The sequence below is a fragment of the Brienomyrus brachyistius genome, chromosome 1, assembly GCF_023856365.1.
Source record: "Brienomyrus brachyistius isolate T26 chromosome 1, BBRACH_0.4, whole genome shotgun sequence".
NCBI classification, from domain to species: domain Eukaryota; kingdom Metazoa; phylum Chordata; class Actinopteri; order Osteoglossiformes; family Mormyridae; genus Brienomyrus; species Brienomyrus brachyistius.
In genome coordinates this window covers 3,183,279-3,206,386 of record NC_064533.1, presented here as the reverse complement: position 1 = coordinate 3,206,386, position 23,108 = coordinate 3,183,279, and the positions used below count along the sequence as shown (strand labels likewise).

At 48.7% G+C, this 23,108-nt stretch overlaps 1 protein-coding gene across 3 annotated transcripts; it reads left to right on the top strand.

The window, feature by feature from the left end:
• The first annotated feature begins 453 nt into the window (after positions 1-453).
• On the top strand, positions 454-23,108 carry LOC125746066 (lysine-specific demethylase 7B-like). 3 transcript variants are annotated; one of them, XM_049019670.1, is made up of 20 exons: positions 454-575; positions 9,393-9,478; positions 9,770-9,887; positions 10,108-10,268; positions 12,232-12,373; positions 12,724-12,910; positions 13,236-13,398; positions 14,982-15,069; positions 16,279-16,385; positions 16,493-16,584; positions 16,737-16,808; positions 16,982-17,197; positions 17,318-17,442; positions 17,599-17,762; positions 18,651-18,742; positions 18,839-18,999; positions 19,242-19,384; positions 19,466-19,536; positions 19,685-19,853; positions 20,135-23,108. In XM_049019670.1, the coding sequence occupies exons 1-20, from the start codon at positions 478-480 to the stop codon at positions 20,221-20,223; spliced, it is 2,544 nt and encodes an 847-aa protein (XP_048875627.1). In that variant the 5' UTR covers positions 454-477; the 3' UTR covers positions 20,224-23,108. The 3 variants fall into 3 exon arrangements, with proteins under 3 accessions (XP_048875627.1, XP_048875616.1, XP_048875637.1); XM_049019659.1 differs by having other exon boundaries at positions 16,737-16,823; XM_049019680.1 differs by lacking the exon at positions 454-575 and adding an exon at positions 917-1,200 and having other exon boundaries at positions 16,737-16,823.

Below are 23,108 nucleotides of genomic sequence, written 5' to 3'. Positions count from 1 at the left end.
ACAATGAATTATGTGGCCCACATACCCAAAATTGCACAAAAAGGCCGATGGCCAGGCCAGTCCTTACCGAACGTATCGTTTAGACACACAAATCTGCCCAACTCCAGGTCTTTGGAGCTGAGGGACAACATCCACACAGCACAGGGAGAATATGCAAAGTCCGCATAGACAGGGCAGGTGTGAGGTGAGCCTTAAAGACACGATAGGAAAGGGAGGATAGTCATTGAATCAGCTGAAACGTTTTATTTACTGGGAGCAGATTAAAAACAGCATTTTTTGTATGGAAGGTTTCTTGGATATGATCTGATTAAATAAAAAATAAAAAACATTGGAACGATTGACGTAAAAGCCGGGACTCGGCTGAAAGGTGCTGGCAGGCACTTCGTGCCTACTCGGATTTTCCCTCGGGTCTTTCCGTGACTGTTTAAGGGAAGCCCCTCCCGCTCGGTTTCGGCGTTGTTTGGGGACAGAAGGAAGATGGCGGCGGTCCCGCTGTACTGTGTCTGCCGGCAGCCGTACGATGTGAGCCGGTTCATGATCGAATGCGACATTTGTAAGGACTGGTTCCATGGCAGGTACGAAGTCAATCTATCATCCACCGACTTGTGCGAAGATACCATAAGGCTCTGGTCCCGTGGTTCTTTAAGAGGTGTTTAAAAACTCGGGTTTGCGCGATGTCAGTTGCGATTTGTAGGTAAAGGGTCTGCATGTGCCTTTATTGTCATTTTGACACTTTGCTAACTTAATATTAGCGCGTATTACCTGTGATGTGATGGTCCTCCACTATCCGCCTGCTTAGCCGAAGCCGCTTGCCTGTCGGCTTTCCAGCCCCGAGTCGCTCTTTATTTAAGTTTATCCGCAGTCCGGCTTGGCATGCAAAGCTTAGATTTAGCTGTGAGCAGCTAAGCTATCATCTGAAATATGCAGCTAGCAGTGTGAGCTTTTTTATTTTTACGCGTAAAAGCTGCTGGAAAGTAAAGCAGATTTGGAGTGCTGCTTAGACCTCGGTGCCGGGAAGTTATTGATTTCTGCCTGTGAATAGTTTACAGGACCTGAGATCGATGGCCAGCATCGCGGAGATCTGGACGATAGGGTGCTGCAACCTGCTTTCTAAGCCAGATTTCTTACTTCTTCACGCCGATTTATCTGTGCTGCTGTCGCTCGTTTATCCGTTTTGGTTCGGCTTGAGCGAACGTTAAGGTGGGTGTCGGAGCGCCGGGATTTATGCCCATTTTGAAGAGCATCGGGAAGTATCTGGCAGCGAGTGTGCAAGCATCTGCTTTTACCCTAATCCCAACTGAGAAAATCGAGTTATACAGCAGGGCCGTTTGAAATGACCGGCTTTATAAGTGCGGCTGTGGTCGTTAAAGGCACGATGCTTCTAGAACCGAACGTCAGATATTTTCGGTGAAGTTGTTCAGTGAGCGATGTAATGTTAGTGGCAGATTTTTACTGTGCTGTTTAAAACGTGCATCTGTGCAAAAGGGTGGGTGATACTACCCGCTACTCTTGTGTAAAAACGAACCTGCCGTTATCCGCGTATCCCGTTAACGCGTATTTGAGAACTGCAAAGTTATATTTAGTTATTTTACAAGCCGGGGATAAGGTTTAATGGTAGTGTGAGGTGTCATTTCGCCGTGTCTTTCAATGGGGATTAACGGAGAACTAAACAAAGAAGTGTCGGTGCAGTTTGCGATGTAAGGCATCGTCAGAGTTACTCGCTCTCGTCTTTTGTCCCTTTAAGGTTTTGAGAGTAGCTGAAACTAAGCCTGGCCGATCGCTTATATAATAAAGCATACAAGAGGGGGAAAATCGTGTGATAACGGTGGTCGGGCCTTCTGATTGACAGTCGAGGTTGGACATTTAAATACCCCCCTTTTAACAACAATAATAGGCACATGGTGAGAGCCCCCTAGCGGCGGCGCGGAGATCGGCCTTTTAAAGAGACACGCACGTGCTATACGTGAGCAGCGCTGCCTTCTCCTCTAACACGTTATTCATCGATTTCTGAACTGTTAATCACGCTTAATTGGCACACTAATTGAAACAACGTAACCGGCCCACGTGTTGTAAGTGTGATCGTGTTAATGAATGTTACGTGTATGTTGCGCCTACTAATGTTGATGTTGATTATTTTAAATTTTTAAGCAATTGAATATAGGCCTATCAACTAATTTAGTCCATTTAGATCTGTGTCTTAGTTACAAGAACGTGTTCTGTCAATCTGAGGTTTCTTCAGTTGATTGAATTAAGCACGATTAAGATCAACGTGCATTACGGATTTGGAAAAGACTGAATAATGTGTCTTCTTTTGTCTACCAGCAGTTAACACATGTCATTATTATTTAAGATTTGGTCATTGTTGTGTTTGACAATAACCTGGTTTCACTTTGATTCTTTTGCCGAAATATTTAGGGTGATATCGAAGTCTTGGGGGGCACCTACCAGAGGGAACAAATTTAAGATATCTTCATCCTGACATTTCAGACATTGCGGGAGATTTATTTTGCAGATTATTTTGCGTTCACTATTTAGTTGTGGGTGGCATCTGAGTAAGGTTATGTGTGATTGAATGCATTTTATAAACAGCAGAATGAGTCTAGGTTTTGTCGCCATTGGAGCTTTTGTTTTACTTTGCTAAGTGGGTTTTAAGGTAATTAGTTGTACCTATTGCTTGGGACTGATTAACCTTCTCAAAAATCTGACCTTAGAAGAACGTCTGCAGTGACTGGCCTAGTTCAGAAGCCGTGTCTGTGATTTTCGAAAGAGAACGTGGCATGTTCGGTATCTCTGGTGTACTTTGATTTGGCATACATCCAGAATTTGAGGGACCTTGTTGCTGTGATGTTTACTCCGTGATGGAACTAGGCAACTCAGACATGTTCCTGTAGTGTCACGCCTGCATATGCATGGGCTCTCCTCGGGAGCAGATCACTAATGCTTCTGTCTTGCTTCTTGTGCTGAACAAAGCCAGGGTCTGTATCCTGGTCTACAGCACTCTTTGTACCTTTTTATATGTCTGGCTCCACGCTAAGTGCTTGGAAGCATTATGTTATGTGCTGTAACAGCAAAAGTCTTATGTAAGTTTGTCGTACTGCCAAGAACCCAGTGTGAGAAATTAAAATGTGCAAGCCAGGATTTTAATAGCGTGTTATGCCTGAGGCTGTGGAAAGTACAGCTCTATGGCCAATAGAAAATGTCAGATTGCTGTGCGTTAGATGCCGGCTTTGTGGGGACGTCCCTCAAGCGACTTATCAGCATCTTAAAGAGAAAATATTAGGGCCAAAATGAAATCACTAATTTAGAAATGATGGTAGGAATTATTAATTTTGATAAAGTAGCAGGTCTCCAGACTGGCTCCAACAGCTTTTTTAGATAATTAAGACAATTAACCCGATCGTCAGATCATCTATAGCCCAGCACGACCAATAGCTAAAAGTAAATGTAGATCATTGTCTTATTAATGCATAGATGTTTAACCAATTATGAAAAATATTTTAACCAGTAGGAAAAATGGGTAATATGTCCTGTGACTGCCATACCTATAAGAATGTACGAACACATTCATAACACAAGGCGTTCATAAAGCTTTATAAACATGGCGATAAAGAATACAAAGCCGAAAACACTGCCAGAAGCCACTCCTGCTACAGTCTGTATCAGTTAAGTGCAGTGGTGAAAGCGGCAGAATCGATTCCATGACAAATATTTATTGAAACCGTTTCATACACAAATGAATTGATACTTTTGACAACACCAGTCTGTGTGTGCGTGTGTGTAGTGTGCATTCTCGGCTTTATCAGAGAGGTTGTCATCTCCAGTATAAGACATTATCTTGGGTTCTGAGCAGTGAGCGAGCCTTTTAATCAGTTTATGACAGTGTAGGCGTCCAGAGTTACACACAGACCTGTCAGCACCCCTGCGGTTTTTGCTCAGTATTGCGATGTAAGCTGGGTCCCTGTCAGCCCGTGCAGGACTTGTTTCCTCAACTATAACGTGACACATTCTGTCCTCATCATGCATTTTCAGGCTCTGTCAGATTGCTGCTGCTCCACCAATGAGGCGACTAGGTCAACAAAGAAGCCTTCACTGATATTCTCTGACCCTCAGTTCGTTCAGTTAATCTCATGAGGAGGTCTGTCTTGCTCTGCTCATTGTGCGCTTTTGTGAAAACATCTTCTTTTCCACTGGGCCATTCTCAATAGTATGTGCCCTGAATTAGTCTGCAGACCCTTTCAAGTCAACCGTCATTTGCGATTGTTGTGGTTTTAGCTGCAGAGAGACTTGTTTCTGCAAGTGCTGCATACCTTTGCAAGACTCTTCAGTCCCTGTTAATTTCTAGGCGATCTGCCTCTCTCAAGAGGGTCCCGACTTAAGGGGGAAGTGCATGAGCATCATGCGGTAGCAAGAAAAGCCATTTGGTACGCAGGAGTGATTTTAAATGCTGCATAAATCAAAGCTGATCCATTTTCTGATGGAGTAGATTTGGGTGTTGTGTTTGCTTTGCCATGGTTCGGGGCTTTTTGTCAGTACCCGATGAATCGGGAGGTGAGCTTGCGGTCAAAAAGAAACCTGATATCTCACTGCCTGCAAGTTTCTGTTTAGTTGCCTCAGGCAGATTTAACTTGAGCTTGACTGTTGCTATAGAAAACAAAAGACTGCTCTGCATGTTCTTGAAGGGGTAGCTTGGTGGCTCTCTGGGTAGCTTTGCCACCTGACACATCCATAGTCTGGACCGGAGCCCACAGCTATGTTTGTGTCGGGTTTCTCCTGGGGTTTCTCAGTAATCATCAAACGGCGAGTTTGCACGGTCCTTTGTGTGTGCAGGTGCGTGTCACTGCTCTCTGTTAGGTTTGTGGCTACTGGAAAGCAGGGATCGGATGGCTACCTGCTGTCGAGCTCTAAAATGCAACGGGCCCCCCGAATGTAAGCGTTTAAGGGTGCCGTGCCGCTTGGTGCAACTTGGTGGAGGGGGTGGCGTTGAGGTTGAACAGAGAAATTCACCCGCACAGCTACCAGTGTGTGCTGTTGTCATGGAGACCTTTTGTTGAGCCACCTCCTAAGGTAAACCTCAACTCTGAACGGTCTCATCCTCTGGAACACACAGCACTCTTCGGATGGAATAGCTGAGGGTAAGTGTCTTTCAGAAGGTCTTGCAGAAATAGATCAGGTAGGGACAGGTGTGTGCGATCTTTGAGATCTGATTTGGGACACTCCCGCCCACCTCAATCCTGCGTTATCTTCACTGCCATCAGAAATGCCTGGGTTCCCTTTCTAGGTCTTTCTGGAGAGACCTGGGTTCACCATCTCGTTCACAACTCAAAGCATTTGACTAATGAATAATTCCACTTAACAAAGGCAGCTAAAAGATGTGGCCGAGTAGTGGCCGTGTTAAGGCGGTAGCTGAGAAGAGAGTGGCATTTCGCCCTGGTCCGTGCTCCTTCTAGACTGGTGCTTCATTATCTTTCCCTCCTGGTGTTTGGCTTGGTAGGAGGTCTCCATTGTTTGTTTGAGTTGCTTTTTGATGAACGCACACTTTGAAGAAAATTAAGTGCTTACCGTATGAAAGAACTCCGACTGCCCTTTTTCAGACTTCATTAGGCCGACCGTATGCAGGGAAGGCTTACTCTGGTGTTTTCAACGAGTCTAGATTGCAAAGCCGCTGGTCCCAAAGAGCTTTTGTAGGCAGAGGCCTCACGATCATTAGAGATTGTAATGACCTCTTCTGCATTTGTCTGAAATATAGATCAATGCAGTGAACTAGTTTACTGGGAATAGAATGATGGAAAGTAATGAGAAGTACTGTACTGAAATCGATGTGCCCAAGCCCTGGGGCAGAGGAAGTCAGGGCGGTGCTCCTGAGATATGTGCAGCATTTCGGAAACATCTCCTCAATAGCAAGGTAGATGTGTGGGTGGGAATGTAAAGGAGACCCGGGAAAAACTCAGGTTGGTGTGATTCCTGCCACATCTCTGATTATCTCCCTTAAAACATGAGGGCTCTTTTCAGTCCAGTGGTTGTTTTTTTTCCTGCAAGTTAAACTCGTTCTCCTTGAGCTTCATCATCAGATGTAGAGACACTCTAAATGCACCGGTATCTCACTCGTGTCCGAGGGCTGGAAGCATTTCTACCAGTCAACTGTTAATGAGCAAGGAGGTGCATTTGTCCCGCTTTTTGCCCAGACTGTAGAGTGAGAGTGTAATGATGTCCTCCACCCCGGCGCTCCTGCTCCTCCTTCCTCCTGCATGCCTCCACCTGCACACAACACCCATAGTACCAATTTGACCATTTTCTCACAACACGAGTTCCTCACCTGCCAACTCAAAATGACCGTGTACGGCACCATGCCGTCCTGTCCGAGAATCAGTTCTGTTAGTGTATGGGGAGCTGGGAATGGATAAAAGCGAATTCTTTTATCCAAAATGACACAGGCCAACATTTCAGAGCACAGGGTTAGCCAGTTAATGTAGCGTTTACAGGTCAAGGCCTCAGTGGTGATGTCACTCAGCCAGCCCAAAGATGCGAACCAGCGACCTTCCAGTCACAGGCATAGCGTCCTAACCTACTAAACCACACCCCCCCCCCTCCCCCGGAGCAATTCCTCAACAAACAGTTGTTCTGGTCTTTCCCCCGGAATTAGATATCATGTTGGACGTCCCGTACGTATTCCCCATTGTTTCATTTGTGAGAATAGTCTCGTGCCAAGACGTCAGTAGGCCTCTTGAAGAAGACAGCTGGCTTCTTTGAGACTGTCCTCCTGGAGAAGGACTTGAATGGACCTCATTGGCCCTAGATGACAAGTGCGGAGCACGGCCAATACAGAGAGGCTTCCTGTGGTCTGGACCAGGAAAGGTTTCTGCATGTGCTCTTTGTCCTGATCCCCAGTAACGGCGTGCAGCATGCCTGCTATCCCAAGGGCTAGTGGCTTCCTGCTGAGCTGATGCTCTTGGCTGTATTTACTGCCTTCCCCCTCTTCCGGGAACCACACTCAGATCAAAGCTGATAACGGCCCCCCTGGAATTCCACCTCCCTCTTCCCAAGCTGTCCCCTCCTTGAGAAAAGGCAGTTCTGTTTGCCTTTGCAGAAATCTACCCCCCCTCCCCCCCGAATGGCACGTGCCTCTTCTGTTTTGCTAACTCCTCGGCTGGAGGAGACACCGTGGCTTTTGATGCGGGCAGCCGTATCGCGGGTGTGGCGGGGGCGGCGGGGGCAGCAGGCACGCAGTGGGGTCCTCAGCTCGCCTTTTTACTGCTCCCCGAGCCTGCCCTGACGCGGCCTGCCGGGTGCTGGGGCCGGGCCTGCCCTCAAACCGCAGCTGCAGGGAGCTGCTCACCGGCACAGCAAACAGCTGAGGTGGCCCACTCTCACACAATGGTTTGACGCCTCGATTTCTTGCAGAAACACAAGTTCGACTTCTGCTGTTTTTCCATTCACTTTAGCTACCATGTTTAACTCCCTATGTGCCCTGTGGCAGCTGCGTCTAGCTCTCTAAATCAGTGTTTCTCACTCTCATCATCCAGCTGGTCCACAATCTCACTCTCTCCCGGCTCCCAGCCAATCAAGAATGCCCAATAGTTGGTACTGGTGGACTATGAGAGTGGAAAAGCCTGGACTGTCTGGGGTCCTTCACAATCATCGATCGTCACGATCTTGCGAAACAGTCACAGGCTATTATCTGGTGATCAGGATTAGTAGAACGTTCCAGGTTGTTTTTGATTCTCTTCATCATGCCTCCTCCTGCATCCTTCCCCGCCCCTGACAGCTCGAGCTGTGTGTGGCTTCACTGCATTCGTGGACGAGGTCCCTGGTTCATTTGGGGAGTCCTATAGAGATCAGGTGTGTGAGGAGGCTTCTGACAAGCGTTTGTGACGCCAGACTCGTATAAAACTATGGCTACAGCGGAGGAAACGTAAGGCATGTATTCATAGGACAGCGGTCTGAAAAACAAACAGCAAACCTTTAACACTAATGACGGAACTCAAAGAAGCCTTTCAGTCAGCGTGCTGTAGGGTTTATCAAAGCACTGTTTAGTGCGAGTATTAAATTTTGATTATTTTGATTGATTGAACCCAATATTTATATTGAGAGAGCGACAGGACAGGCAAGGCAGGACATTCCCGGGGTTCCTGACCCTCGTCACACACTGTGGGGGGGGGGACAGGTCTGCTGTAACTGTGTGTTTGTTTCTCAAAAAAGTGAAGATTAAGCACTTGTGTTCATTAAATTCTTCTGTTGAAATGAATTTCGACTTCATGCTGAAATAATGTTTAATAATGCTTTTTATTACGATCATTTCAATGTGAAGTCTAAATGAATTGTGTTAAGTGTTATGGGATGTGGTCGTATACCCTAAAAGGTCATAGCAAGGAGTGAAAATGAGTTTTGTTTCCTACGGTTAGCGATCAGTGTGTGTTTTTGAATGACGCCTATTTCACTCTGTCCCAGAAATTGCGGAGCAGAAATGTGTGATATTGTTTTGGTAGCCAAAGGTTTTTTGTTTTTTTTTTGAAGGCCAGGATTCTGCTGAAATGACTAGTGGGAGGAGGAGTAGATTTTCTGAGAGTGCTTTTGAGATTGTTAAAAGCCCCATGTCAGGCGTTCAGTAGCGGCGTTCAGCAGTGTTCGGCAGAGGCGATGTTAGAGCCTCTGGGGCCCAGAGCAAAACTCCATGGGGCCCTTCAACCCCCCCACCCCGGACAGGGTTTAACTTTTTTCATTGATTCAGTCTAAATTAATATCAACAAAGACAATTTAATAAACAATTTTCACTTTTGTGAGAAACAAAATGCACAATTACAGCAGACCTGTCCCCCCCGCAATGCGCTGGGGGGGCTCCGGGATCCCAGAAATCTTCTGCCTCGCCTGTCCTGTCGCTCCGCCTCTGATCATCATTCTGTAATTATTGGGTTCAATTAATCAAAATTCAATAACTCTAGTTTTTTATTGAAAGTCCTGGGAAGCAGCGGTATTTCATCCTTATTTTGTTATCAGTTGCGTAAAGGCATATGGATAAAAATGATAAAACGGAGTTCTATGGCTTCTGCTGTTAAGCCAGCATTAATGCGCAGATGTCCGTGTGCTGCCAGACCTCAGTGCAGACGCGGACACCCCCAGGACGGGTCTCTCTCATGTTACTGAAGCCCGGTAGGGCACCTCGTCCCAGGCCTTACCTGTGAGCATGGTGTGGCTCCGGCTCCCCATTCACCTCCCAGCGAAGGTTCCCCGCGTCCAGAGATCTCTGACGGAGCTGTGCATTGTCTGCTGATAAGATGATAGCACCTTAGGGGCAGGGTGTCTGATTTTTAATCCTGCGCTGGTCCAAATTAACGGACTGAATGCTCATTGTTGCTGGGGTTACTGAAACGGATCATTCAGTAATGCTCTTCTTGCAGCTGCGTCCAAGTCGAGGAACACCAAGCGGTGGATATCGATGTCTACCACTGCCCCAACTGTGATGTCCTCCATGGACCCTCCTTGAGTAAGTAGAGACCAGGTCGCCCCCGGCTGCTCAATGGATTGTCCCCTGTAGACTAACGGACTGTTGGTGACGTAGTAAATGACATTGAATGGAATAAGTAAAGCTGACTAGGGTTTTTTTTTTTTTTTTTTTTAGGAGATTATGAGTTGGTTACCAGAAACCATTAACAATCCTTCACTTATACTCCACCCCCTGCCTACCCCTCTCATGGGTCTGGGGGGGTGACTCTGTTGTAAGAGATGCTATATAAAAGTAAATTGAGCTGAATTCCTTTCCTCTTTCTGTTTCCAGTGAAGAAGCGGAAGAACTGGCATCGCCATGACTACACGGAGCCCGGCGACGGCACGCTGCCAGTGCAGGCTGGCACGTCGGTGTTCGTGCATCAGCTGCAGGCTCGCACCTTTCCCAGGTACCAGCCAATGACAGCGGGGGTCCTCTGTCATGTGACAGGCGACAGCTCTCTATGGCAGGCTGTTTTTATCAATCTAGCAAGTTGTTCTTCTTGATAATGTAACGATTCTCAGCAGGGAAATAAAGGTTTTTTTATTGATAGTCAACACCAGAGCTCGATCGCAGGTCTTTTATTTTTTCCAGAGGTTCTGATTGTGTCTGTCTTGTTACCATGGCAGCGCGGATGAGATCTTCGTGCAGCTGCAGGGCAGCCAGGTGACCCAGAGGTACCTGGAGAAACATGGATTTCACTACCCCATCATGGTGGCCAAACTGGACGGGCTGGGACTGAAGGTGCCGAGCGCGGACTTCACCGTCAGGGATGTGGAGGAGTACGTTGGTAAGTGGGGTGACCCGAGAACATTCCGGCTGTTCATACGTTTCCAAGCGGCAGCTGAAATTAGAGGTTCTCTCTGCTATAAATGGATGTGCTGAAAACCGAGAGAAACCTCATTTCATTCTGGGTTTAGTGGCCATACTAAGCTCACCACAGCCCTGTTTAGCAGCCCCTACTTTTCTTAGCATTTATTCGCAGTGCTTATGGCTGCTGGCCTGCAGTGTTTGTGCCAGTTAACTGCTATTGGAAACTGGGACGGTGTAAATTCTGCCATGGGGTTCGGTGGCTCCACCCGTTAAACCAGCATTAATTCACTGATAAAAATCCTTCTGGATAGCAGTGGCCTGGCTGCCCTGACCATGCAGTCGCCGCCTGTAGCCTGGTACTTGGAAGATCCCGTTACACGCCAAGTGTGCTTTGTGGGGGCGTGTCCCAGATGACCCCCCCCCCTCCCAAACTCTATGCCAAACTACAAATTACAGCTTCTTTCACAGTGCCGAAATCAACACGGCCCTTTGCAATTCAACGCTCAACCTGGAGGGGTGGGGGGGGGGGGGCAGTGCAGAATGGATCAGCGCCACCCTTAGGGTGGGGAGAAGAAACCCTAACGGGGGCCCTCGCTCTGCCTATCAGCATGGCAGGAGTTGCAGGCAGGTTAATTGAGCGGGTCTCTGGTGCATTGTGGGACACGGTCAGCTCTGTCGTTTGTTACCGAGCCTCATGGCAGCCTCTCCTCGTGAATGGTCATGTTCTGCCGGAAAGGTGGCAGCAGCGGTTGCCTTTGTGGGACTCGCAGATCACAGTGGCATCCAGGAGCAACACTACAGTTTTAATAAGTTATAATATACTAATTAGTATTCATTCATTTTGGGGGGAGGTAAAGAACATTTTAAAACTGCTCTTGCAGTACCGCTGCTGTCATCGCTAAAGGCTGGAGCCGATACACAGACCCGGATCTTTGATGATGATGCGGCTGGCCATTAGCGCCCCCAGTGGCCAGGGGCGAGGGTGCGCCCGTGAGCTCTGTAGCTGCGCAAAGCGCCGATCTCTCTGGTCACCCCTAGTTACGAGCCTAGGCCTGTCACCACAGGCCAGCTGCCGGCTAATTCCCCTCCTCCGGTGGGATTCCCGGCTGGCCTTGCAGTCTCGGGCCTGCTAGCACCCCCTCTGTGCACGGCTGTTTGGTACAGCTCTCTCATGACCTCGGTGTTAAATAAACTACCTTTCTGCCTCTGCTTTTCTGCTATCAGAATCTGGGCTCAAGGTCTCGTATTTAATCTCCAAACGAGCCGACGCTCATCGTCTTTCATCCTCAGCCGAAGAATAAGGTCATGTGGGTGTAATTAGTAATATTGGGGGGTGGAGGTCCCAGCGGGTTGCTGCTGTGGATGGGGGACTGATCTGGAGATTTACAGCCCCCGCTTGCGTGTGGGAGGGGGTGGGGTCCCAGGCATTGTGTGCAGGCTTTCTGCTCCAGCTGTTCCAGGACTTCAGTCCCCCGGGCAGCTGGGCCTGGCGGGTGTGATCGTGCCCAGCCTTGACACGGCAGCTTGGCACCATGCCCCCGCCCCCAGCCCCCCCCACCCCAGAGATGCTGGGGGAGAAGCGAGTGACTAACCTCTTTCTGCATTTCCTAACTGCTGGCCTGGTATTTCGAACCAGCAGGAGAGAGACTGCCGTCTTTCAGCAGGGTCGTCAGGCGCTGCGCGCTTCTCTGCATCATCGTGAATTAATATTTGACTTTCTGAGCATTAAACAAGCAGAGGCCTGGACTCAAACATTCCTCAGGGTCAAAAAAATTAGAGTTTTTGTTTTCCATTAATAATTAAGCTCACCACAGTTGTGGCGTTCCCACACTTCCTTATCTCTCTCTTATTTCAGAAACACGTCCGGAAAACACTGCTTGTGGACCCTATACCCTCTCTAATCAGCTTTTCTTAAAAAAAAAAAAAAAAAACCTTTTCAGGTGGAGATAAAGTCATTGATGTCATTGACGTGGCCAGACAGGCAGACAGCAAAATAAAACTGGGCGAGTTTGTGAAATACTTCTGCAGTCCCCATCGGCCAAAGGTGCTGAACGTCATTAGCCTGGAGTTTTCTGACACCAAGTAAGTGCGCAAATGTCTCCTCACTCCCACGTGCAAACTTTCTGAGCGCTCACAGCGTTGTCAGCATTGTCTGCTACACCATTAGTATACCTCTGGTATCGTTTAGTTTTGTCTTAGGAAAGACGTCTGGCACCTCTGCCCACTACTGTAGCTGGCAGTTCTAAGTAGCTGTCGCTTTAATTCCACGCTATAGAGAAACCCAGACTGGCACTCCGGCCGGCGATAACCGGAGCTCGTTTACGCTCCCTGAGTGTGCCGGCCCATAATGCTTTGCGAAGCTGAGCTGCACAGCTTTATGTGGCGAGTCTGGGCAGCAGTTTTGACGTAGCCATCTTGCGATGCCCTTTCAGGATGGCAGAGCTGGTGGAGGTGCCGGACGTTGCCCAGAAGATGTCCTGGGTGGAGAACTACTGGCCCGACGACTCCTTCTTTCCCAAGCCCTTTGTGCAGAAGTACTGCCTGATGGGGGTGAAGGACAGCTACACGGACTTCCACATAGACTTCGGGGGCACGTCCGTGTGGTACCACGTACTCTGGGTAAGCAGCATCATTGCATGAGGGCCTGTCAGATGGTTGTTTATTACCACGGCTACAGCATTTAGCGTCCCGAAGCATCACATATTGGAGGTTCGTCCCAGTACTTCCGTCTCTTTACTCTGAATAAGTTGCTCACCTGTTTTCTTCAAAATGATTCTGCTCACACTGTGCCTGGGTCACTTATGGCTGGTCGACTGCTCAACAGCTCTGTGGTTTCTGCCATTTGCCTGAACTGTGTGCCAGTTTGGGCAGAAGCGTCTGCCAAGTGATTAAATGTAAATGAAGGTGCATGCAATAAGTATGTGCCCCCACCCCAACTCTGCAGGGAGAAAAAATTTTTTACTTGATTGAACCGACACAAGCGAACCTTGCACTGTATGAGGAGTGGAGCTCCTCCCCCAACCAGAGCGAAGTCTTCTTCGGGGAGAAGGTGGACAAGTGCTATAAGTGTGTGGTGCAGCGGGGAACCACCCTCCTCATCCCCACAGGTGAGCTCTCATCTGACTCCGCCCCCTGACACATTCGTCCTTCCCATTGGCTGCTTGTGCTGCCAGTTAAGACCATGCTGTCTGGTGAGCTCTTCTGTGACTTGTTGCTCTTGGTTCCTGCTTGTGGCGCAGAGCGGGAAGTTTGGGCTCTCGGCTTTTGTTTTATTGCTCTGATTGGGTTTCAGAGCCTGTGCTCTCAGATCGGGCTGAAGGGGGCAGTCACGCACCCAGACCTATTCAGAGACCTATTCAGAGAGTTTTTCACTCTCAGTTTACTGCCTTTAATGGATTTAGGACTTCCCTCCATCAGGCTTCACCTAATCTTGGGCAACTACGTAATCTCATCATAGTCAGCACTGATGACAGGTAGATGCCACCTCCAGTGAGTGTAGCTGTTGGCTTGCCGCTTGAGGGGTCACTGTGGATCTCCAGCCTCCTAACTGGGTCACATTCTCTTGCCCTGTGAGCCTCAGATGGCTAATGCAGCGCAGCAGTTGTTAGCGGCCTGTGTACTACGGATGGCTAATCCAGCACAGCGGTTGTTAGCGGCCTGTATACTACGGATGGCTAATGCAGCACAGCGGTTGTTAGCGGCCTGTATACTACGGACATCCGCTATTAGTTATAAAAAAATCCAAATGATTCACTTATTAGTTAGAATGGCTAGTGTGGATGTAGTGGAGCCTTACAGAACCTCGTTTCTGTTAAATAGACTAATGAATGTCTTTTGATTTCTTCACCCTTGTAATCCGATGGCCTGTACTGCCTCTGACTGTAGAGGTTCCATGGTTGGATGTGAAACCTGGCACCAGGAACCCAGGCTTAAACCATGAAGTCACCACGAGGACAGTTACTGCTGCTCTTATTTTTCAGTATTTAGTGATGGTATTTCTGAAGAAGCATGTGAGACACCCCAGGAATGAGTGTCTTTTCCTTTCTGGGAGGCTGAAGTGCTTAATAAGGGCTCTGATTTGCTGAAGGTTAATGCCCCGCCCAGCACCACACCTCTTTATATAAATCAGTCCAGCTGTTGAGAGATTGAGGGGGATGTGTAAGAAAAGCATTTGTCCTTCTATGGCTGGGCGATATCATATTGGTATTATATTGATAGTGCATGTGCAGCACTAACCAGGGCTTCAGATGACAGGTAAAGCATTTGGTCGGACGCCAGCTTTTCAGTGCTATACCGACATTTATTTACGGCCATAATTTGGTACGAAGATTAGTAGTATGACTAAAATATTTATGAGATGCATTTTGTGATACCCAAAAGCTAGCAATCTGTGTAAACTTTTGTTTTCGTAAATTCGATTAGCGGAGCACACCACATAATACTGTTCTGGTATACTACGGTTTGGTAGGCCTATACCTCAGTGCAACATGCACTGAAGTCGCGGTGAAGGAGAGCAGCGACGTCTTTTAAGAGGGGATCTTGTGGATAAACAAGGTGAAAAGACGTCGGTGGTGTGGCGCTACTTTCTACAGTTCAAAGTCTGACACGTTAAAGATGTTGGGGGGGGGGGGGGCGACTCCCCCGGAATGGCAGAAGGTCCAGCTGCTCATGCTCTCCCTGTTCTTCCCAGGCTGGATCCACGCTGTTCTTACCTCTCAGGATTGCATGGCCTTTGGGGGAAACTTCCTTCACAACCTTAACATCGGCATGCAGCTCAGGTGAGAGCGCGAGCCCTCGACTGCACCTTCCGGCGCCTTCCAGCGTGTTGGGGAATGCTGAAGGATTCAGGCCTGCTGCTCACTGGAACCGGCAGTCACCTTGATATGTCACAAAGCTGCGATCCAGCTGATTCTGATGGGCAGCCAGTGAATCCAGTCCATCTTTTACTCGTTCAGCCTGGATTTCATTTTGCTTTCTCCCGCACTGTTGAGTTACACAGTGTAGAGAGATTAATAACAGCCATAGCTGGGTTACCTTTGAGAGCCCAGTCGCGTTCCTGCATGCAGAATGAGATCGTCTCTCATTGAGGGGAACATTATTAGCAATGTAGAACATTCCCTTTAGCTCCTGTCTAAGGGAGGGACCACGGCCTTAAGTCTAGTTCATACTACACTTTTCTGTGCGCTTTCAGTCTGCAGACAGTTGTGTGCGGAAGCTTGTGTTCATACTACATTTGGCCATGGTTGGTACATGCACACAGCAGTGATACTGCACCAGACCAGCAGAGGGCAGATGTATTGCAACCAACACAGATACAAGCAGTGCACTGAAATGGCTAAACTTCTTATGAAAGTTTTTCAGTTGTTAGGCACCGGGCGGTAATACGGCATACCGCGGTGTTTTGAAAACCAACCATCCATCCATCCATTTTCTGTAACCGCTCATATTGTTCAGGATCATGGAGGGCCGGAGCCTATGGGTGCAGGGCAGGAAACATCTCAGGATGGGGCGCCAACCCATCGCTGGACACACTCAGACACCATTCACTCGCACATTATTTACTCACACACACACACACACACCTGTAGGCAATCAGTCTTAGCACGTTTTTGGATCGTGGGGGGGAATCGGAGTACCTGGAGGAAACCCCATAATGACACGAGGAGAACATGCAAACTCCCCACACATGGAACCCCGACGGAGACTCGAACCCTGGTCCCAAAGGTGTGAGGCTGCACCACCATGCCTTATGAAATCCTTACGGCAGAATGAGCCAGGGCCTGCCTGCACAGCATATAGCAGATAGGGGGCAGTCTCACCATTACTACTCTTCTCCCTCTACTCTTTCTTGGTTCACTTCTGTTCCTAGTCACTGCTGCCACCTACTGGAAACACCGAGTCAATTTCCTTGCGTCTGACGGTGGTCACACAGCGATGTCTATGGTTACTCCCCCCCCCTTAGCCCGGCCTTTCCTCTCCCCCATCAGGTGCTATGAGATGGAGCGACGGCTAAAGACCCCAGAGCTTTTCAAGTTCCCCTACTTTGAGGCCATCTGCTGGTACGTGGCCAAAAACCTGCTGGAGACCCTTAAAGGTGAGCAGAAACGGCATGGGGGTGAATGTGAGAGGGGCTTCGTCTGTGTAAGATAATACGCTGTACTGCGCTCTCAGCCCAGCCCTCATCTGCTTTGCTCTTTCCAGAATTACGGGAGGACAACTGCCAGCCTCCATCTTACCTTATGGATGGAGTAAAAGCTTTAATCACTGCGCTGAGGAACTGGATAAAGAGGGAGGTGAGAGACCAGAGGCTGGAGCTCCATGGGGTCTGCAGTCACCTGCTCTATGCAGAACCCCACCATGGAATGATAAAGCGCAATGAAAATAAAGCTGGGGGGGGCAGCCTCCCTCTACGTAATCCTCACTGTCCCCCTTTCCACCCTGCTAGGTCACAGAGTCAACCAGTGAGGTTCCCGATCACATCAGACCCAACCATCTCATTAAGGAACTGACCAAGGAGGTACGCTACCAGGAGGTGAGCCTCACGAGGGATGTTGTGGGGGAACAGAGGGGCCCCTGTGTCTGGATTAGGGTTGGGTGGGATTGGAGGGAAGCACAGGGCCGGATTGTGGTCTTAATCTGCTCTCCGGCCATCTCCTGACTCAACCGTTTTTTTCCCCCACAATGCCACAGGATGAGCAGGTAGGTGGCGGCTTCAAGACAAGCAAACCTCAGGGGAGCGGCACGTGCCCTGTGACACGCTCGACAGGAGAGCGGGGCTCTCGGGCGCGCAGGACCGCCCGGCGACTGCGGGACCACGGCGGTTCCAAGACGCCCTCCAGCCTAGACGTCTTGGAGCTGCATACGCGGGAGGTGCTGCGGAGGTTGGAGGTGGCCCCTTTCCAGGAGGTACGCTTACTCCCTCCACGGTCACTGGGCCACAGACGGCGGTAATAATTCCTGTAGTGGTACTGAGCGCGCTCGTCAAATCCACGAGCCTCATTGGTCAGATGCCTTCTCCCCTTGTAGGATTTTGCCATCTGCTCCAAGGTGAAGGGGAAGTTCAACAAGGCCTCCACGGTGTCCACGGCCGCCGCCGAGAAGTGCATGGAGAACAACCTGCGCTTGGTGATGTGTAATGGACAGATCATCAAGTAAGCTGGGGAACCACCTGCAGGCCATGTGGGGGATTACACATCTAACGGCTGAAATAATAAGATAGCTCCAGGCAAATGGTGCACGATCGCGGACAAGTGCTTCCCAGTGAAGACGGCTGTGTTCACAGTGACCTCCGACCTTTTTCTGTATAGAGATGAGAGGCGTCACGTCACAGCGAAGAGCTTAGGGGCACCGCAAAGCGAGAGGCCGGCGAACCAGCAAAAGGATGAAGCCAAGATCAAGATGGAGGCCGCCGAGTTGGGGCAGGAAACACCCGGCGCCGTCAGGAAGGAAGCAGAGGCTGGCCGCCTTGGTGGTGAGCTGCAGCGGCGTGCTGCTGTCACGTACAGCTTCGCTCATGCTTCACTTTTCAGTGTGTGTGTAGGTCTGCGCGTTATCGTGAGTGCGCACTCTTGTGTGCATTCTACATTTTTCCTTGAGTGCAGATGGTTGGCGTCTGCGTACAGCAGTGATACTCCGCCAGACCAGCAGAGGGCAGATGTATTGCGACAAACAGAAACACAAGCAGTGTAGCAAAATGTGTATATTTTTTTCTGAATGGTTTTAATAGGCTTGACAGATTACTTCTGGGGAGACTTCTGCACTTCCTGCAACAACTATTCTTCTTTTACTCTTTCTTCATTGCTTCTGCTCTGTGAAAATGAATGCTGCCACCTACTGGAAGTCAATGTCTTTGCACACATGCAGTCGGTGCACACATATGCGCACGATCTCCACCGGAGATGATAAAATGTGCCGGGTTGCATGGCCACCGTCCGACACAGACCTGTGAGGTTTCCGTCACTCGCCCTGCGCGTGAACTGCAGGCGCGTGTAGGAAAGTGAAAATGGCCTTAAACTGACAGTCGACACATTTCACTTCTGACATCATTCCACTAATCAGTTTGTGATTGGACGGTGTGTGGCTCAGCGGGTTAGAACACTGTGCCTGTCACCGGAAGGTCGCCAGTTTGAATCCCATGGCTTGTAGAGTTGTGTCGCTGTCGATCCCCTGACCAAGCTCCTTCACCCCCAGATGCGCCAGGGACTGTTGACCCTGCCTTCACTTGTACGTCTCTTTAGACAAAAGTACCTGCTAAAAAACTACAACTGTAATTGCCCCCCCCCCCCCCCAGGCATGAGAAACTAACTCTAAGCTTTAGTGCAGCATCTAACCATTATAATACTGCTGTTGTGTTGAGCAGACATTTTGGAAAGCGTCAGATCAGAACTCAGGAATGAACTGTCAGGACACTCGGATCTTTCGGACTCCGCGTCCGACAGCAGCTGTGCACAGGTAACCCCCCCATTCCTCTGCCACGCCTTGCCTGCTGTCTGCCCCCCCCTTGCCCCAAAATTCACCTGCATTTCTGCACTGCCATGGTGTTCCCAGCGAAAGGACTCCTCAGAGGAGTCTTCAGAAAGCTCGGCGGAGGAGGAGGAGGAGTGCCAGGCAGATTCCTCCCCAGGCAAGATGCGGGGTGGTTCGAGGGGCATAGCGGACCTGTACCAAGCCAGCCAGAGGCTTCACCATCAAGACAAGCTTCTCAAAAGGTGAGGAAACATGGTGGAATCTTCTAGAATGTATTGTGATAGGTAGAACCGTTCAGGTGGATTTAAATTTTTTAATGTAAAGGTTTGCTTATGAATGTAAGATTACCATGCATAATTTCTTTTTAATCCGAGACTATTTTTTATAGATATACCAGAAGCATTTAGGTTTATTTAAATGTTAATGTCAGTTAAATCTTGATTTGAAATGTTGGTTTTGTGAATGAACTTTGTGTATTCTGCAGGGAACGCCCCACCTCACCAAGCACGGAAGAAGCCATTGAGGGCATGTTGTCCATGGCAGGCTTACTGTGCCCCAAGCCTGAAGTGGGCGCCACCTTGCAGGAACCCTGGTGGTCAAGCCCAACTCACGGCTCACCTGAGTGTGGTACGTGTGCAGCCGATGAGGAGAGCATCTGTGTGCGTATCTGCCTGTCTCTAACAGCTCCTCCTCCTCTCTGCTCTCCAGACGGAGTAGAGCTCGTCTCTGAAGGGGAGAGTCAGGGTGACTCTGACAGTAACTCCACCTTTAACCATCAGGTACTGTTGCTGGTCTGCCTCACTACAGTACGACCAGCTGTCCACTAGGTGGAGCCCTGTTACGATAGTGGCGTCACTTGGTACTCTGTAGCACTTCTTGTTACTATAGTTACTGTTTTTGTTGATGTTAATATTCCTCGTGTGCCAGGATGAGCTCCGACCCCACAAACACAGTGGAGAATCCTGGGCGGACAGCTCCACCCCCCTGCACCAGGATGACTGTTACCAGTACACTGAGATCTCACTGTCGCCCCCACTGCACCCCTCCAAGAGGTCCACCTGCAACCCCCCGCCCGTCAGTAACCAGGCCACGAAAGGTCAGCCCCCTCTCAGTGTAACTAGGCATTGGTTAGAACAAAATGTGTTCTTTTGCTAGTCATTTATCCTGCTTTGGTTTCACGATTTTTACTACTTTGCTTAACGAGTGCAGCATGACTTCTGGGACTCAAACCTACAACCTCGTGGTTACGGCATTGTGTTTTTAAACTGCTGCGCTATGGTTGTACATGGTGATGAAAGCAGGAGTTGGCATTATGCATGTGTATGTATAGGTGCCGTACCTTATCGGTTGGTTTGTTTTATTTAACGTTTCCTGCAGGTAAGCGACCCAAGAAGGGCATGGCGACTGCCAAGCAACGGCTGGGCAAGATCCTGAAGCTGAACCGGCAGAGTCGCTTCTTCGTGTAGCGGATCAGAAAGACTGTTCCCAGCCCACCCCACACCTCCACCCTCTCCCAGTCTTCCCAGTCTGACTGTTACGGGTTATGTTACTATGGGATCTGGGGCTACGTGTGCAGGTAGACGCCCCCCCCCCCCCCCCCCCTTCCCCTCACTCGGGTCTCAGGGTACAGCATTCCTATACTGTTCCTTCACAAAGACAGGAAGGCGCATGGACCTGACGCGGATTGCTTGCTGTGGAATCGCTGGGACTCCATCTCCGTCTCTGACGTCACAGAGGCCCGTTGTGGGCCCAGGCGGCTCGGGGGACCAGGGAGGGGGGGCAGCTAAAACGCAGAGAAAGCCTCTGGGTCACATGGTTACCTGGGTCCGATGTGCCGAGCTGAGAGTACACTAATGACTGTAGGAGGACCCTGCTTTTACTTCCGAGTCACTCATTCTTTTTTTCCCCTGGTGTTCTTCCACTTCTTGGGCCGCTCTCATCTGCTGTCCCCATCTAGCAGTGTGGACCCCCCCCTTTATTTTAAAATATAGGATTGTAGAACAACAAAGGTGCAGAGACAAACTGCTGTTTGAAATGGTGCTCAAGGTTGCATATACCTCCGTCCCCTTGATCCCCTCCTCCCCGGTCCATTCGTACCAGCAATAACGTGGGTGAAGATGTGGACAGAACTCGTATTTCCTTGGGTCTCCAGTTTTCCGGAGGCTCACAGTCCAGTACAGAGCTGTTCAATTAATTGCCGTCATTGCAGCTTTTCAGGGAATGTTCTTGTGGCCACCCTGCATCGCCGTATTCAGTTCATCGTGATCCGGTGATTTTTCTGCCTGCTCTGCTCTCCAGAGTACGATCCCTCCAAATATCTCACATATCAATCAGACGAGCTGAGTTTGCAGCTCCTACTTTTATAATGGTTTGAGATAACTGAAAGTCATTTCTATACTTTTTTTTCATACACAAAATGTATTAATACCTCAAAAATACAGTAACCATCCTCATAAATGTTCAGCATCAAGGAACGCCGGTTTCTTTGTCGCCATCTATTGGAGGGAGGAAGACCTGCAGTTTGAGAATGCTGCTGTCTGCCGGAAAATGTTTCTCAAAGGACAAAAAAAGTTTACTGAAGCATTAAATGTACAGGGAAAAATCCCACTTAATTTATTTTGTATTTCCGTTGGCATTGTTTTATGACTTTTGAATGGTGTATTTATTATTGAAAGTTGAATAACTGTTTTGTTTGAATGTGAAGACACCTGTGTACAGTTTGATGCAAAGGACTGATTTTGTTTTTATCAGTCCACATGATTTTGTACTCGAGCTTTTGAAGAGGAAGCTCGCCGCGCGGCTATCCGTTTGACACTACTGCTGGTCTTCTGGCTTTCGTGGTTTCCTTCTCAGTTGCTAGTCACTGTTAGCTTTAGCTTTTGTACAAACTGAAGTTTGAAGTCCCTAGTTCATGTTGCTTTGCTGACGTGCTGTACTATCTCCGTCCCTGCGTCTGTGGTGAGCCTGCAGCGTTCTCGCTAACGGCTGGGTTGTGAACCTGTGTGCCGAGTATCTCTTCCCTCCTTGTAGGACAGTTTTGGTTGTCCATGACTGTTTTAGCCAACATGATTGTTTTCATGCTGTTGTCTGCCCCATCCCCCCCCCTCCCCGTGCATCTCAGACCTTCATCCTGTCCACACTAATCGCTTTATTATACTTATTACTTTTTCCCCCAACCCTTGGCTTTAAGATGCCATCAGCTTTAGATGGCGATTTTGTGAGGCTTGTAAGTTAAATTCCCTGCTTCCCATGTTGGTTTTTTTTTAATACCCTCAGTGACCTCAGGTAAAAGTTTACAGCTCTTCTACTGCAAAACCTGCCATGTTTCGCGTTCTTGGGGCACTGAGCCAGTCTTTCTCAGGGACCGACACCGCTGTCGCTAGCATTAGCTTCTTGCTCTCTCTGTGAAGGTAATCTTCAGACATTAGTTTGTGTGGGAATTGAAGAGCACCCTATTGTCCTTGTCGCCGATCCGCTCATCCCTAATCCCTGCCGATGCCTGCAGAATTTCTCCCCTCCTCGGTCATCGTAAACACCAGCACAGACCAGCACGGCAGACCGTACCTCTCTGCCATCCATTGCTTTTGCCTGCTAATGCTACTTCTAGGCCCAAAGTGAGTGTGAATGGGGATTGACGTCTGCCTGCGCTACACGATTCCGATAACGAACTATTTTTATTAATTATTTAAGGAGTGCTGCAGGAAGTTGAAAAGGTTGTTTTTATGTCATGGTGACTGCTGTCGAATCTGAGCGTCTGAACTTAAAGCACAGGGTAAAACCAACAAGCGAGGCCTTACATGATGTCAGGACGACATTACTACCTTTAGCGCAAGTTTCCCAGGTTGCTCCGCTGGTACCTTTTCAATCATGTCTGACTGGAAAGCAGAATTCCAGGTCTCTCCCAGTCTACACACGACCTCCAAGTAGCCAAAAGTGCAATTTGCTTATCCAGGTGACCAACACTAGTGGAAATCTTGGCCCTAAAGTTTCTACTTTTTGGTTTTTCTGCATGTTTGTTCCTCCCTCTGTCAGATTGATAAAAAAAAAAAGCTGCCACTATGTCTTTATTCTTTGGCTTTTTGTTTCCATAACAACCACATATGATCAGGCGCCAATCTTTTAAATTATAATTGGCAGAGTCTGTCTTATGCAGTGCTATGAATTGTACAGTATTTGCCTATTGTATTTTTTGATAAACTTAAATTTGCAGTTTACCCAACCATAATTTCCTCCATTCACTCAGCTGTAAAAGGTATTTTTTGTCTTGCAGTTCTTCACTGTTTCAGTGTATTTATACACATTAATTTCTGAATTAAAATGGCTTGTAAATATTAAAATAGTTCTAACAGTT